General features: G+C 33.6%; 1 protein-coding gene across 4 annotated transcripts; it reads right to left on the bottom strand.

Moving 5' to 3' along the window:
- Nucleotides 1–1,315: 1,315 nt before the first annotated feature.
- On the bottom strand, nucleotides 1,316–7,889 carry LOC144838023 (uncharacterized). Of its 4 annotated transcripts, none has more exons than XM_078693361.1 (4): nucleotides 5,129–6,797; nucleotides 4,729–4,853; nucleotides 3,434–4,627; nucleotides 1,316–1,676 (listed from the first exon to the last, which is right to left on the bottom strand). In XM_078693361.1, exons 1-4 carry the CDS (start codon nucleotides 6,661–6,663, stop codon nucleotides 1,603–1,605), a joined length of 2,928 nt encoding a protein of 975 aa, XP_078549487.1. In that variant the 5' UTR covers nucleotides 6,664–6,797; the 3' UTR covers nucleotides 1,316–1,602. The 4 variants fall into 4 exon arrangements, with proteins under 4 accessions (XP_078549487.1, XP_078549489.1, XP_078549488.1 ...); XM_078693363.1 differs by having other exon boundaries at nucleotides 1,316–1,709; nucleotides 3,470–4,627; XM_078693362.1 differs by having other exon boundaries at nucleotides 1,316–1,659; nucleotides 3,420–4,627; nucleotides 5,129–6,796.
- Between the last annotated feature and the right edge of the window lie 9,554 nt (nucleotides 7,890–17,443).

The raw sequence follows: 17,443 nt of genomic DNA, 5'->3' as shown, positions 1-17,443 counted from the left end.
ATCATGACATTTTGAGCATGTCAAAAATTCCCACGCGCGCGAAAAAAATTATGCGTAAGGTGCGCACGGAGCATAAAAATCATGTGTTTTTCTCTTGAATTATGATTTTACAGCCTTTCTTAGTCATTTTTAAAAAGATTGACATCATTTCAAATTAAAATGACGTCATACGAAAACACGTTGATTTAGACCATTTGCGCCCGTTTTAGTTGCAAAAGTGACAAAATATTGTCAAAATTATGCCTATTTTTAATCTATTATAGCTCCTCAGGATCATCCACAACCCCCAATTTTTTAAATTTAATATGTAAGCAGATATGTTGTAGATATGAATTCATGCAGAATCTTTACCCCTCGGATGTTATGACGTCATCGTATGGCCACACGAATGTAAAATATAGGATTTTTTACTTTTTCGTTGTTGCTCATCACATTAAATAGAGCGCATCTCGCTTATACGTATTCCATTTCCTCAGATATTTTAATACTGTCTAGGTCAATCAACTATCTTTCGCATGACTTAAAAATATTTTATTTTTTTATGACATTATCATGTCTAAAAATGTAAATAACGTGGGTCACCTATTTTCATCTTTACAGTAAATTTCAATCTGTTATAGCTCGTCAGAATAAAAAGTGATAATCATGATTAAAACGTTTTCTGGAAGCTATTGGATTGTAGATACAAATTCATGTGAATATTTTGCCAATCAGATGTTGTGACGTCATCATATGGCCAGTTGAATTCAAAAAGTCATATTTTCATCTCTTGCGTAAAAGTTCATTGCGTTTAAACGAGAGCGCATCTCACTTTTACGTGCCCAAAATTCTTCAAATTTGTTTTAATGTAATTATTTAGATAATTATCTTCTAAAATTGTTATCTTTATATGTCAATTTGATGACGTCATCGTGTTAATAATTAGATTTAAAAGATGGGTCTCGTAATTTTGTCTATGCTACACTGTATATAACATATACAGTTTATTCTGTAAAATACTGTAATATGATGTATGCTACATAATAGGTACAATTCAGCACTGTAAACATATTTATTTCATGTCATAGGATGGCATAATAATTGTTGAGGTTCATATGGTTAAGAATGTGCATGTTGCGTTTGCGCGGATAACCCGAACTCGTCAAAGTGACGAGTTCAAATCTAGTTTCTTATTTTTATTATGACATTTTCTACAAGCAGCCTGAAGATCTACTCAAACCTCTAAGAACAACCACAATAGTTTAATCAAATAAACAAATTGAAATATTTCTAAGCCTCTATATACATGAACAATCATACATTTTTTCAATTCAATTCAATTTCTTTATTGCTGCAAATGCCATCATACAAACATATACATATTTACATTAAAAAATTGTTATCATTACTATAGTTATTATTGTCATTACTACTGTACTGTTGTTGTTATAAATCTGAAATGACACTAATAATTGAACTTGCAATATTTTATAAGCCACATTCGATAATATAATGAAAATTTCCGTATCAGATTATTTTGTATTTGAGTTGATCTTATTGGTATCTAAAAACAATAATCATTATATTCATTGACAACGTATTTGTGAATGTGTATCTTCTGCCTCATTTTGTTATTGATGATTCTATCCAGATGCTCTTCATCGTTGAAGCATTTAATGACTCTTTCGTTTCCATAGGTACCTCACAAAAACTAGATAGAGAAACACCAGGTACATAATTCAATTCAACTTTATTTCAGACAAACTGTCCATATGGAACATATAAATACAATAAAAAATAATACAAAGCATTATGTGACAACCGTCGTGGAGAGAGGACTAATAATTATTTGTTGACATATAGTGCCTCTTAAAATACATGTGGATTATGTTTTGGGATTTATTGGATGTAGACTGTAGACATTATTATATTATTGATTACTATAGTTTACAAAACAACACATTATTATGGCTATACTGATACTAGTTAACACACGTAAAAGTATACATGAGATTATATATACAAAAGTTCTGTCCATTTTCTATTCTAAAACCCTGTCGCTTTCTGCGGTATCAGTGTTACAGACATTTGTGTTTACAAAGTAGTTCAGTTTAGTAGCGTCTTGAGTTTGTCAATTTTTTCCTTTGTATTTGGGTCTTCTGATTTGCCTCTGCTATCAGAATGACTCTGGATCACCTTCTTGAATAAACGACGATCCATCAAATAGTTGTACACCATCATTGCCAGCTTCATTATCACTATTTTCACCTACATCACTATTAACATTTTAACTTAATATTCACTTAAGAATCATAAATTAACCCATTTACGGTCTAATTATTTAACATGTCATTATCTTGATGTTTGTTTCTTATTCTTTGTCAAAACAGCAAGACCAAGTAAAAAAAATTTGGTGTATATGTGACAAAAGTATTGTTAGTGCTTTTTGAAAGAAACTACTGTTTTCCCTTTAAGTTGAACGATTTACTTCTAGTGTCAGCAGTGGTATCAAAAGTACTACTAGTAGTATAAGTGTTGGTAGTAGAAGTAGGAGAATGAGGAAACGCGTTATCAAGTATCATATCAACAACGATTTGTGAATCCCGTTGTTGTTTATCACTAAGCAACAGAACATCGTCATTGAAATATACTGCCTGATTTCTTGGAAAATGTTTGAATTCATCGAAGGAAATAATTTTACCAGATCCTTGACATATTGAGGTTTTTGTAAACCATTTGTTGCATCCTTTTATGCTTGTATCAGTTGTTTCAGTAGAACTTTTGTTAACAAAATAATTTTCGTTTATGTGAATGCTGTCTAAAGTGCACTTATTTGAACTGCCGAGACTCTTGGAGGTACAACAGTAATTCAAGTTATTTTGAATTTCATTTTCACAATTATAATCTAGATGTTCATTATTATTCTGTATACAAATAGCTTCTTGTTTCATTTTCTCAAATTCTTCGCGACGCATGATACGTCCGCTAGGTAACATAGGTGTGGCCATTGTAAGACATTCCTCTATGCACGCTTGTCTATAGATCTGATTGTGTTGAGAATGTGTATTGCTTTTTCCCACACCATTTATATGGCTTTTTCCCACACCATGTAAATCTTCAGAGCCTAATTGCGCTTCTACCTGATTGTTAGGTAGTAAAGTTGGATTGCATGTTTGAGTAGTAGATTCCACTATTTTAAGAATTTGGACTGGTTTCTCATTTTCATTCATATATAAAACCATACGTTCTTCAGCAGATCTGTCTGTCAAATCAGAATGACTATCTAGTTGTGTTGTATCTTCTGTATCAAATTTAATTTTTATTTCAATACTAGTTAGATTCTTTCCCTTTGCTCTGTTTAAAAACGGTCGAATTTTGTTTTTGATGATTCTATCCAGATGGTCTTCATTGAAGCCTTCATTAATGGTATTTAGTGACACTTCCGTTTCCTTAGGTAACTGACAAAAACTAGATAGAGAAACACCACCAGATACATACGCAGATTCCGGTGTCATTGGCCCTTTTATCGTATCTTGTCTTGGCGGTCCATCTTTATGTTGACGTTCTTCAAGATCTTGTGAACATAACTTCATGGATCGTAGAAGTATACTTCCTTCTAAAACCTTGTCGCTTTCTCCGGTATCAGTGTTACAGACATTTGTGTTTACAAAGTAGTTCAGTTTAGTAGCGTCTTGAGTTTGTCCATTTTTCCCTTCGTTTTTGGGTCTTCTGATTTGCCTCCTATCAGAATGACTCTGGTTCACTTGACCTTTAATAAATGACGATCCATTAAATACTTGTACACCGTCGTCACCACCATTTTCATTGTCACTATTTTCATCTACATCACTATCAAGATTGTTAATGGCTGTAAATGGCAAATCTTGTAGTTTTCTGCGAATCCTTTCAACATTTTTACCCATTTCCTTTGCCTTGCTATCGTTATCTTGAATTTCGAAAAATGTTTTTAATCGGTTAAACTCCTCAAGTGCTTCCGTGAAATATTTATTTGCATCACTAAACTCATTTCGTTTTTCGTGAACTGTGCCAAGACTCTCCATGACCTCACCCAGCTCTGTGTTTTGTGGAATTCCAATTTTACGTATTCTATAGCACTTGTAGAATGACTCAAGTGCGTTGTCTAATTGATTGAATTTCAGCTTTAAAGAAGCTAAATAAAATAATGAATTTGCTGTAGACTTGTGCTGAGGTTGTAGTTTTTCTCTAATGTGGACTGCTTGTTGGTAGCATACCATTGCTTCACTATAATTCTTCTGGTATTCGTATACTCGTCCCCGATTGTTAGCTATGAGAGCTGTGTCCACATGATTTAGGCCAAGAGATTCCCTCATTTCAAATGACTGATTGAGCAGCCTGTGAGCTTTATTGGGATTATCTTCATAAAAACATGTGTTAATTGCAACATTGTTTAACGAAACTATGATGTCGTTAGCCGGTTCGTGATTAAAGCGCATCTTTGTATCTAGTCCTTTCTGACTATATTCTATCGCTTTATTTTGGTCTCCCATTCTCATATAGGCCAGACTCATGTTGTTGTACGTTCCTCCAATTGACGGGTGATCGCCCCAAAGTTTTCTTCGCATCTTTAAAGTCTTCTCATGATATCGAATACCACGTTTGGGTGAATCTGTTAAAATAAAGATTTGAGTCAAAATGATATAAATTATGCTGTATTTTAATAGAAACAAAAAGTATAATTTAACGCAATTAACTTGCATAATTACATACCAAGAACAACGTATGAAATTCCTATACACGACCAGACTGCTGCAATTATTCTCTCCCATCGGGTGTCTAATTTTCTTTCAATTTCACTCATTCTCAACAAAGTTTCTTCAGCATCTTTAAAATATCTATTGATTATTTAATATAGAGTTTTAAAAACTATTAATGGACATATAAATCTTATATATAATTGGCCAATGGTTCTTCCATCCAATTAATCTATAACAATTAACTTAACAGTTAATATTAAAAATCAGTATAAGCTTTTAAATTGTGATTTAAATAATAAAAATCCCTCTTTTTGTTCCATGTCATCCGTGCCACCCCAGCAAAAATAAGTTCACCCCATAAATACAAAAATAAATTAATTGGACATATACTGTACATTTAGAATGTTTATTACCTTAAAGCGACTTTGGAAGAGCCTTGCATGAGCAAGTTCCACCCAATATGGTTTAACAACCATGCCATGTCAACAGTATCACCATATGAAGCTAGAATGTCAACTGCCTTCTCGTACTGCTCTTGTGCCAATTTCCAATTTGATGCAGTGAAGTTTAATGCTTGACCATAGGATGACAACATTACACCAAGATGTTTCTTCTGATTTCGGCTTCCAGCAGCTCTTACACAAGCCGCATAAAATTCAACAGATTCTTTTCTTGGCAGAAAATTAATAATAAGATATTCTGCCTTGCAAGCAACGTCAAGAAAGAGATCGTAGTCTTCCGAAGGACACAACGCTGCCTCTTGCAAAAGTTTCTGTATGTTTATTAACTCTATACTGAATAGTGGGAGTTTCTTACACGAGTCTTCTTCAACGATTGGCGCCAACGATTGAAGCAACTTTCCGTAAAATGAACAATAGCGATTGCGCAGGACAATTGACTGTTCTGACGAAAGTAAAGATAATTCATTAGATAAAAATTCCCTTAAAAAGTCATGAATATCGAAACGATCATTTAGTGTATCCCTGGCAACAAGGGACCGTGTTGTTAGTGGAATCAAGACACGTTGTTTAGCAGAAACTACTGGTTTTTCGTTGTTTAATTCAAGAATGTCAGCAACTGCTTTAGCAGTAAATGAAGAAGGAATATAGGAAAGCCTTATGTAATCATTTCTTATTGACTTTAACTTGTTGACGGATGATTTAATGACAACAGAAACCTTTTCTTCTTCACTGTAATTGGCAGAACTTAATGTTTCCAAGCGATTCTCTTCTAGCAACACAAAGAGTTCATGTGGAGTGTATGTATTATTTTTAAGTTCAGTTGCAGCAATTACTAAAGCATGCGGAATTCCGGCGCAATATTTAGATATCTTCTTATCAATACTATCTACAAACTCAACATTTTCCGCAACAGATGTTAACAACTTAATAGAATCTTCAATACTTAGTGGTTTTAAACGATGGTGGTACACATTAACATGAATTGACAGCAACCTGTATTTAAACCTGGAGTTTATTAGAAGCAACACTTTTGAGTTATTGACAAGTCGTGTACAAAAGTCTAGAAATTTAGTCTGCAACTCATTAGATGTATCAACAGACAAGTGTTCTGCTGAATCAAAAATCAGTAGACAAAGACGTTTGAGTTGCATGAAATGCTTTATAAGTGCATTTTCAGAACACGGTGGAAGTCCTAATGCTGCAGATATCTTGACAAGGACTCTTCTGAAATCTGTTAGTTGATGTAGTTTAATGCAATACACATCTAGTTGCTTATTCAAAAGTTGGAAACCACTTACCAGTCGGTTACCAATTTCTTTTGATAGACGTGTTTTGCCGACCATTGGTTCTCCTGTAATTATTATCACTCGTCGTATTTCTGATTTCGGTGATAATACAGCATCGAAAAATAATTCTTGTAAATGTTGCGTTTCCTTTTCTCGCCCAATGAACATTGTATTATCCACTGTGTACTCACTGTTATCCATTTTGCTTTAATTTCTGAAAGTGATAATATCTGCAGCGTTACCGGTAATATTATGCATATTATTATGTCTACATCACCGATCTCTCATTATCTGTAGGCCTACGTTTTTGGAAATTTCCATGACTAATTATTCATGATTTTACGGTGAATAATCAAAGCCAATTTGGTACCATCGAACGTATGTTGGTCTTAATTTGAAAGCTCAAACCCCAGGATTTGGATATGCCTATTAATCTCAGTAAATTGAACAAAAAAACTTCTGAACTTGAAGAAGTCTCAAATCTTAAGAAACTCACTTGCTCGCTTTCACTCCAATTTAAGAAACAAAGTGATTCAATTGAAAGCCTAGAAGCCTAGAAAAAAACTATACAATATGTTTATATTGATTTTATGAAATATTAAAAATTAAATAAAATAAAACTTGTAATTTAACTTAATAGCAGCTGAGCTATATTTTTCAAATTTATCTTATATCTTATTATATATTCGTTTTCATTCATAAAGTGCAATTTTGGGGACCTAGCATCTCTATTTAAAAAAACAAGGCCATATACAGTACATGGCCGCAGTCACATGCTCAAATTAGAGTTAGTGTTTACCGACCAACCGACCGACCAACATAGTGAGCTGTAGAGTCGCGTTGCACGCAACTAAAAGTGTCCTTTCACAATTTTCTCCAGAAAATGCATTAAAAATCATGTTGTTGTAGGGTGCTACAACTTTTATTTTGTTAAGATATAGCAATCGGGGAAAAGTTTTGTCTTTGCACCCCAGAACCCCTGTTACAACGGTGCGAGTTTTGTTTTTTCTCGCATTTACTAATTACAATTTTTCGCGCACCACTCCCCTCAGGCTGAGTCAGGGACAAAAAGCAGATGCCTTTTCCCCAAGTAGAATAATCCTTCTCATCTCATATTAAAGGTATTATTCTGGTCCTCAAGCTTAACTGAAACTGCGACATTCGGATTAGGCCCTCCATGGCTCGCAGCAGCCATCATCTACCAGTTTTTGTATTTAACCAATTTTATTTGTGCTCCACAGAAGTCTAAAATGATAAATCATATAAAAAAACTTACGAATAAACAATTTCGTAAATAATAGGCCTAGGCTAGGCCCGCCTTCTTAGTCCTTCTTGACAGGTAAATCTGGTAACTGGAAATTTGAGGTACAACTCGTGAATGATTTGAATTTCCTCATTGTCATTACAATAACATTATCTGACAAACAAACAAAAATAGAAATATTAATTATTATTCTCGAGAATGATGCATAAGCGAACTGCCAGTGCGAAATTTCCAACAAGAATATTTTTTCATCGTCCGGAAATACCCGGCTATAATTAGAATATGATATCTTGGAAGTTGATAATAATAGAGTTTTGCGGTGTTGACGTCACGACGGTAGGTGGCGCTGCGTGGTTGCTAGCCACAGAGCCATATATAGAGAGAGTTACGACTTCGAATGGATTAGAAGCCATGTTTGTGTCCAACTATTCCTATGTAGCGTATGGAGTTGAGTCTTTTGTTTTGAAAATGTATAACGTTCAAAAGGCTTTAATTATCGAATTTAATATCAAAACAATCAATTTGATTAAAGGTTTTTGTTAAAATAATAAAAAAATTATAAAGTTACTGCGAACATGATTAAAAACAACAAAAATAGCAATTTCAGAACGGCTCTGGTTGTGCGCTCCATGCACGCTCTACGCGTGCGCGTTTAGTTTGTACAGCGATTCTCTATAGTAATGCATTGTTTTTACATTTTGTTGTTTAAAAATCATGTTCGCAGTAACTTTATGATTTCGTTATTATCTTAACAAAAACCTTTAAACAAATTGATTGTTTTGATATTAAATTCGATATTTAAAGCCTTGTGAATGTTATACATTTTTTAAGCAAATGACTCGACTCCATACGCTACATAGGCATAGTTGGACACAAACATGGCCGGCGTTCACACCACGTGACTTTCTAAAATCCGTGAACGCAAAGTCGTAACTCTCTCTATATATGGCTCTGGCTAGCCACAGAGCCATATATAAAGAGTTACGACATTGAAAATTAGAAGCCATTTTTGTGTCAAAGAATTCGCACGCTGAGGGCGCGCGCGTCTCTTTTGTATAGCGTTTTCCTATAGTTCATGCATTATTTTTAGATTTTTTTGTCTATGAAATAACGCTTATATTCCGTTTTTATTTTAGTAATTAATTTTATTAATGGTATTAATTTGGTAACATATATATATATTGTGTCTATAATAACAAAAGAATAAATGCTAGGGCCTACATGCAAGTTAGGATACATCAAAGCATGAACCAATACAAAAAACACACAAATTCACCCCTCTTTTTATACAGTATATGGCTCTCTGTGTGTTTTTGACACAAACTTTCAGAGACTCGTTCATCATTTCATTTGTAATAATTTGCCTTTATTATTTTAATCTTGTTCATACCCTATTCAATATATTAACAAATATATCCACGACACTTTATTATTTTATTTAGTCATCAAAGCATGCATTATGAATTGAAAATATTACATAATTGTTATTAATAGGACGTAGTTATGGGATGTTTCGTTCCAAAATCAATCAATCGAACGTTATAATGTACTAGCGCACGCGCGTGCAATATTCTTTGCCGCAAGTACTTCTGTACGCTGTGCACATCGATATTTCACCGTAAAATGTGCAATTACATTTTTTTAAATATAAGAAAAAGTTTAAAGTATTTTCTTGCTCCTATACTTTACATGCATTAACGGAGACAAGTTTGACACAAATTGATCTGCATATCACGTGACTATAATCCAATGTCGTAACTCTTTATATATGGCTCTGGCTAGCCACAGAGCCATATATTATACTATACATATTATGTATACTAGAGGGTGAGCTCGCTTCGCTTGCTCCACCTAGGAAGTGTAGACGATGGTTCTCGGAATGATAAAAATGTTCTCCTTGTACGTTTTCTGTCGGTTACCATTATTGAAAATGCTTGACATTCGTAAAACTAAACTACTCTGTTTCACAGTGTTTTAGATGATTAATAACATTTTAAAGTATAGTGTTTATTGTTTGGTAGGGCCCTTTGGGGAGGCGGAGTTCATTTGAGGGAGGTGCTTAGTCGAGGGATATATGTTAATTTTTTTAGTTTTAATAATATGGTAACATTTATAATCAAATGAAATCTTCTAATAGATATGAAAAGTGGTAAAAAAGAATAACAAATGCTTGGTAAATTGTAGATAACAGTGCGATGAATTCTACTACAAATAGTGTTATTATAGTGGATGGACGTTTATTAGATAGTTGGGTTGGGGTGGGGGGGGGGGGGGGTGGATTATTATTCAAAGTGATGCTTTATTGGAGAGGCGTTTATTCAAATAAATACCATCCTAATAATTATTAATACATTATTTAATTTAAACATCTTTTGAAACTAACTGCCGTGACACAAAGTGGGCCCAAGACAGAAGACATTACGGCTTGCAACATGGGCAGACATCTCGGTCCTAACGGGACACAGATAGCCTACAGTTGTTCCTGCCAGCTTACTCAATAAAACTCAGCTATCGGGATTTCACTCGATTTTAAACAAAATGTTTTATCATCAAATCTCCCTATGTAATTTTATAATACTATTCCCCACAATATATTCCAATTCTTTATGGCGTATATTTAATTTGATCTTTATTAATTTGCAGTATAGTTTTTATTTTTTAACTACACGCGCGGTCCATTCCTAAAATAAACAAAAACTGAAATGGCTATGACTAATGGCCAACTTAAGCTCCAGTCCTACTATCTGTTTTTTTCTTCCGTCTTCCAAAGGGACACTGTATTGATTGATGGAAAGTGCCTGTTTCCAGTCACCTTTAGGGACAAATCTATTATTTTTAACTGCTCCCTTGTGTATAAAAGAGAGAAAATAGTTGAAACCAGGTTGTTGCAAGGTGAACTCATTGTAAACCCGGAAATTACTTTGACCGCGAAGAATTGAAATTGAGTTGAAAATCTACTGTTGAAATCATAAATTTTGTTAAAAAACTCTTTATAATATCTTCCTAAGATAGAAATATGGAACAATAGCGTCGAACTGAAAACTAATGTTATCAAATCTACGTTTCGCGGTAGGCCTACATCTGAGATAGATAAGGTAGGTATCCAAGGTGGAGATTTTTACCGAAGTTTTTGCATTGTGCTCGCCTATGTCAGAATTAACCATAATTTATATATAGATGAAGAAGGGCTAGTGTTGCCCGAAAGCTCTGCTAACTTTTCTGGCTGTTTTACTTTATCGTTTTGATTTAGCTTTTCGTTTTTTTTTTGTATCTCCATTGAGATCCAGCCACTGATACTCACAGCATTGTCATTTTTTCAGTAATTTGCCTTTGGATTTATATATATATAAACAAATCAGAACATTAATTCTAAACCGCCCGGTGATATACTGAAATTTTAATTAATTAATTTGAAACGATAAAGATGAGGAAATCATTCTGTCCTGCCACCAAATAGTTGTTAGTTGCCATGGTAATTTGATCAACTGCTATGTTTTCTGTTATGTTAAATTGAAGTCTGTATCAGTACCTTATTTGAGATAATAAAACAATAATAAGTTGCATAAACAAGACTGTAAACAACCAGAGCAAAATAAATGTCAAATGTTCCAGATTTTTTTAGATTAGGCCAAGTACATACAGTAACTGACACAATGAGGTGAGGCTAAGATTGTATTTTGATAAACTTCGCAACTATCAAATAAGCAGCTATTACAGACTGTGGTTCAGGTATTGCTATCTATTTGATATAAAGCAAAATTAATAATATCAAATATATCAACTATCAAATATTGCTGCTATAGCTGCTATGAAGCAAAATTAATATCAAATATAGCATCTATATCGGTCTAAATACAGACTGCTATGAAGCACAATTAATATCAAATGTAGCAACTATCAAATGCTGGAAATGTATGTATCAAAATAGGTAAATGTAATATCAAATATATAGCAACTATCAAATATGCTATGAAGCAAAATTTATATAAATATTGGAACAATCAAAATAGCAGCTATAAAGAATAATTATATCAAATATAGCAACTATCAAATGATGGAAATGTATGTATCAAAATACCAATATAGCAGCTATATTTGATAGTTGCTATATTTGATGGTTGCTATATTTGATATTACTTTGGCTTCATAGCAGTCTGCTATAGCAGCAATATCTGATAGTTGCTATATTTGATATTAATTATGCTTCATAGCAGTCTGTAGACCAATATAGCTGCTATATTTGATGGTTGCTATATGTGATATTACTTTGGCTTCATAGCAGTCTGCTATAGCAGCAATATCTGATAGTTGCTACATTTGATATTAATTGTGCTTCATAGCAGTCTGTATTTAGACCGATATAGATGGGCCCGAACGTCTACACGTCTTTAAAAAAAGCCCGATCGTCTGGCCCCGAACGTCTGTCAATCGTTCACATAGGCGCAATATGGGTCATATTCAAAAAACAATTAAATAAAGCAACAGCTTTAATATAATTAGACGATCATTATAACAATAAAGGAAAGACGATCGGGTCCACGAAAACGAATTGGATTTATTTATTCATCATAAAATAGATTAGATGTGTTCCTTACACGAGTTCGTGATATAAAATAGTGTATTCAACTATGTACTCTTGAGGCCTAGACCTGTCAAGAGTAGCCTATCCATGGTAAAGGTAGAATCTCTTCTTTGGGACACCTATATTCAGGGGTCACTTTCACAAGAAACAAGTGGATATTAAGAGGACGGGGACACGTGCAATATAATTTAAACATTTAATTACAACGGCGACACTGATTTATTTGCTGTTATTACGTTTTCATTTTAATTATAATGATTATTAATATTACTTATGAATAAAAACGAATAATACTAAAAATCATCTATCGCCGCGACAATACGCACAGCTCAAACATGGTGCATACCATGTGCATACAAAACGAAGACCCGAAAACGAAGACCCATATGTTATTTGAATGTTAACACACTAGGCTAATATAACACAATATCACATTTTAAGACATTTGGATGTGAGATAATCAAGGGTATATCTTCGTTTTGTACACCTCCTATAGGTACATACAAAACGAAGACCCATGTTTTATGCTATTTGAATGATATCACACCGAGGAAAGCAGGTACACGGCTGTGCACAGTGGATATTAGTAGGCATATTTAGTATTCGTTGAGATAATCCTTCTTTTTCCTACAGCATCATAAACATAACCGATTATGATAATTATATAATATTATGTTTTTCAACTACTGCAAATGTTTTTGGTACACTCTAATTTCATGTGAGTAAATTAGCCTATATATCTGTGGGATAGACCCTGTTAATGGGAAACTTTCGCTAAAAGTGGACGGAAACCCCTTTTCTGACCACTTGTCAAGAAATTGGCCATAATATCTCATCAACCACTGGTCAGAAAGTGATAATTGTGGTCTCAAATTACTCGCAAAGTATATGTTTATATTTGTTCTAATGTAATAAAAATCATAAAACTGTCAATAAACAACTAATTTTGGCCTTTGACATATAGTGACCATTGGTCAAGAAAATAGCCATATCAATATCTCAGCAACTACTAGTCAGAAAGTTATAATTTTAGTCTCAAATTACTCGCAATATATATATTTATATTTGCTCTAATACAACAGAAATACACAAAATGTTAAAAACACCTTATTTTAACATTAAACGTATAGCTGGTACAAACATTTTTGCGTGGAGCACACTTACATTTTTAATAACTAGCGAATGTTGTCTTTGCTTAATATCAAAATACACTCATATTAATATCACTCAAATCAAATGGCCATAGAAATATTTAGTAACCAGGTCACAAAGTGATAGTTTTTGTCTCTAAATACTGTACTAGGAATGAATATGTTTAAAAACGAAATAACCGTTGCTCACGATACACCCTACGGTAAGACTTACTTTCTATGGCCATTTTCTTGATCAGTGGTCATTAGTTATTAAAAATGTAAACTAGTTTTTATAGAGGGTTCGAATTTGGAAGCCTTTGATGGACTAACCAATTAATTTCTATGTGTATTAAATTTCAAATACACCGGCTCTGTGGATGATGGTTTTCAGTGGAATTAAGAGGTGGCGATTAGGAGGGAATTCTCAACCTCAGCCCCCCATCATGTTGGGATTGAGTATAGATATTTTGAAAGTTGGACCTATAGTTGACCAGAAATTAAGTTATGCACAAATCGTATCAAAGTTCCAGCTTGGAGTAAATTGTATAAAACCTTAAAAAGATATTTTAATCTGAAATTATACACATAGGTCGAGCCAATTTCAATGGTATAGGGGCGGTTAAGAGAGAGGTCTTCTGCACCACCTCAGTCTCATCATGGTTGGGGCTGAGGTAAACATGGACCTTTTAGTTAATACAATCGTATCAAACTTTAATTCTTTAACACTAATGTTGTTGATTTGTACTGCATACTAATTTATGGATAGGGAAAGTCACGCCGTCTCCGTCTCCAAACACATAGACTGCCCAAATCATTAGGCCTATGCTATAATATTACCAAATTTAAACTCTTGCAATATTTCACTTTAAAACTATAGCCAGTTTCTTTCTTGCTTGTGTTTAAAATTATGAAAATCTAAGGACAAATCAAAGTAAACTGTTACTAGTATGACTATGTTATAATAATCCTAAAGGACAATATTGTTATTTACTCATCCTCCTTGTTTTACTAATAATTTAAGAAGCAAATAAATGAATAAACATTGCATAGTAAACCATCATACTATATTAGCGCGCATGTGATTTTAATTAAAACTAGTATCCTAAATATAGGTTTGTGATTAAAGATTACTATGCAACTAATTTACATATTTTTGTTTGTTTGTACTAAAAAGATTCAATATAACTAAGTATGTTGCATCAAACAGCTCATTGTAATGGAGGGAAACATTGGAAACAAAAACCTAACAAAAAAAAAACGAAAACAAACCTAAGTTGTTTAGAATTGTTAAATTATTAATTTTTAGTTTTAATTAAAATAACATACTGAGTAGTATGATGTTTAAGGTTTACTGTGTGTAAGCTTCTTAATTAGTATTAGTTATAGGCCTAAATGATAATAAGTTAGTGATTCCAACAAAAAGGAGGTCGAGTAAATTAACAATTTTCTTTATAACATAATATATAGTCATACCACGGTTACTTTGATTTTGGTTTAAAAATATGTAACAGTATACTGCATAGCATCATTTACCGGGGTTCTTTAAAATTGTTAAACAGTGATTAGTTTAGATTGTAATTATAATATTAAAATTAATATTAATAATGATCTTGGTGATGAGAGATTTAACTGTGATGTTATTCATTAGAATGAATATAATTATGTATCTACTTAGGACTTCCGATACAAAGTATTCATAGTATATACCATACTCACACAGCAGTCATGGATATTTTGATATTAAGCAAGACAATATTCGCTAGTTATTAAAAAGTGTGCTCAATGTTTGTATCAGCTATAGGTTAAATGTCAAAATAAGGTGTTTTTAAACATTTTGTGTATTTCTGTTGTATTAGAGCAAATATAAATATATATATTGCGAGTAATTTGAGACTAAAATTATAACTTTCTGACTAGTGGTTGCTGAGATATTGATATAGCCATTTTCTTGACCAATGGTCAAAATAAAGTTTCACGGTCATTTTTGGCAAAAGTTGTCCATTAAAGTGAATATAAATATGTATCTTCTGAGTATTTTGACACCAACTACGACCATATCCGCCCAACAATTTCTGAGTTATGAAAAGTGTGCTCTAAGCAAAAAATGTTTGTGCCGGCTATGTCAAAGGTCAAAATGACTAGTGGTTGCTGATGAGATAATCATATGGCAAATTTCTTGACCAGTGATCAGAAAAGGGGTTTCTGTCCAATTTTGGTTTCCCATTAGAGTGAATATAAATATGGGTCTTTTGAGTAGTTTGGCACAAAAAATATTCCAATACACCCAGTAGTTACCAAGTCTTAACTTTGACCATATTGACCTTTTGACCCCTGTACTGACCAAGCATCCCAATTTTTTTTTTCGGCCAACAGCAAAAAATTGATTTAAAAAAAACATCGGTTGGCATAGTTTGCTTCTGCTAGAGAGGGTGCAGGTAACCCCTTTCTGGCTCCCCAACTATTCGTGAACTATTTTAACATGGTAGTAAATCATTTTCTGTAGAAGTGAATGTACACTAGTTTGTTATTAACTATGTTTTATAAAATGTTTTCTCATATCAAATCATAATTCTATTTAATGTGACATGTATATAATAATATCAAGTCTTCGCTTGTGTCAAGCTAGCCGACAATAAGCCAGCCGACAATAAGCCAGCCCACTTTTATTTTTTCCAGCCGACAATAACTATGAAACGCCGTTTGTGTATTTTTCACATTTTCAGTATTGGTTAAGGTTTCTATAGTATTAGAAATTCAATATTTGTGAGAAAATGGCGGATTGTTCCTGGGAGTCACTTGTTGGGATTATACTAGGGTACCTCCTTAGTCGTCCAGTAAAAGTTACAGTAGGACCGCTGGTCCCGTTTACTCAGCATTTATCTTTTAAATCTGAGTGTAACTCAATTACGATTTTTAATATTAATGTGAAATTTTATACTGTATTTGTGAGAAAACGGCGGAGTGCTCCTGGAAGTCACTTGGTGGGATTATACTTAGGTACCTCCGTAGTCGTCCAGTATAAGTTAGGGTGGGACCACTGGTCCCGTTTACTCATCCCTCATCTTTTAAATCTGAGTGTAACTCAATTACTATTTTTAAAATTATAGTGAAATTTGATACTGTATTTGTGAGAAAATGGCGGATTGCTCCTGGGAGTCACTCGGTGGGATTATACTAGGGTACCTCCTTAGTCGTCCAGTATAAGTTAGAGTAGGACCGCTGGTCCTGTTTACTCAGCCCTCATCTTTTAAATCTGAGTGTAACTCAATTACGATTTTTTATATAGTGAAATTTGATACTGTATTTGTGAGAAAATGGCGGATTGCTCCTGGGAGTCATTTGGTGGGATTATACTAGGGTATCTCCTTAGTTGTCCAGTATAAGTTAGGGTGTGACCACTGGTCCCGTTTACTTAGCCCTCATCTTTTAAATCTGAGTGTAACTCAATTACGATTGTTAATATTATAGTGAAATTTGATACTGTATTTGTGAGAAAATGGCGGATTGCTCCTGGGAGTCACTTGGTGGGATTATACTAGGGTACCTCCTTAGTCGTCCAGTATAAGTTAGAGTAGGACCGCTGGTCCATTTTACTCAGCCCTCATCTTTTAAATCTGAGTGTAACTCAATTACGATTTTTAATATTATAGTGAAATTTGATACTGTATTTGTGAGAAAATGGCGGATTGCTCCTGGGGGTCACTTGGTGGGATTATACTAGGGTACCTCCTTAGTCGTCCAGTATAAGTTAGAGTAGGACCGCTGGTCCTGTTTACTCAGCCCTCATCTTTTAAATCTGAGTGTAACTCAATTACGATTTTTAATATTATAGTGAAATTTGATACTGTATTTGTGAGAAAACGGCGGATTGCTCCTGGAAGTCACTCGGTGGGATTATACTAGGGTACCTCCTTAGTCGTCCAGTATAAGTTAGGGTTGGACCACTGGTCCCGTTTACTCAGCCCTCATCTTTTAAATCTGTGTGTAACTCAATTCCTATTT

This window comes from Antedon bifida, chromosome 3 (assembly GCF_963402885.1).
Source record: "Antedon bifida chromosome 3, ecAntBifi1.1, whole genome shotgun sequence".
Classification (NCBI taxonomy): domain Eukaryota; kingdom Metazoa; phylum Echinodermata; class Crinoidea; order Comatulida; family Antedonidae; genus Antedon; species Antedon bifida.
The sequence above is the reverse complement of the archived record's forward strand: the minus strand, read 5'-3'. Positions and strand labels throughout refer to the sequence as shown.

What these genes read in the sequence shown, in the direction of transcription:
- LOC144838023 (XM_078693360.1), bottom strand. Translation starts at nt 6,663, where the DNA reads ATGGATAACAGTGAGTACACAGTGGATAATACAATGTTCATTGGGCGA. An exon ending in TCTTCCAAAGTCGCTTTAAG is followed by an intron (nt 4,854 to 5,128) that starts GTAATAAACATT and finishes AATAATCAATAG; the next exon opens with ATATTTTAAAGATGCTGAAG. An exon ending in AATTTCATACGTTGTTCTTG is followed by an intron (nt 4,628 to 4,728) that starts GTATGTAATTAT and finishes TTATTTTAACAG; the next exon opens with ATTCACCCAAACGTGGTATT.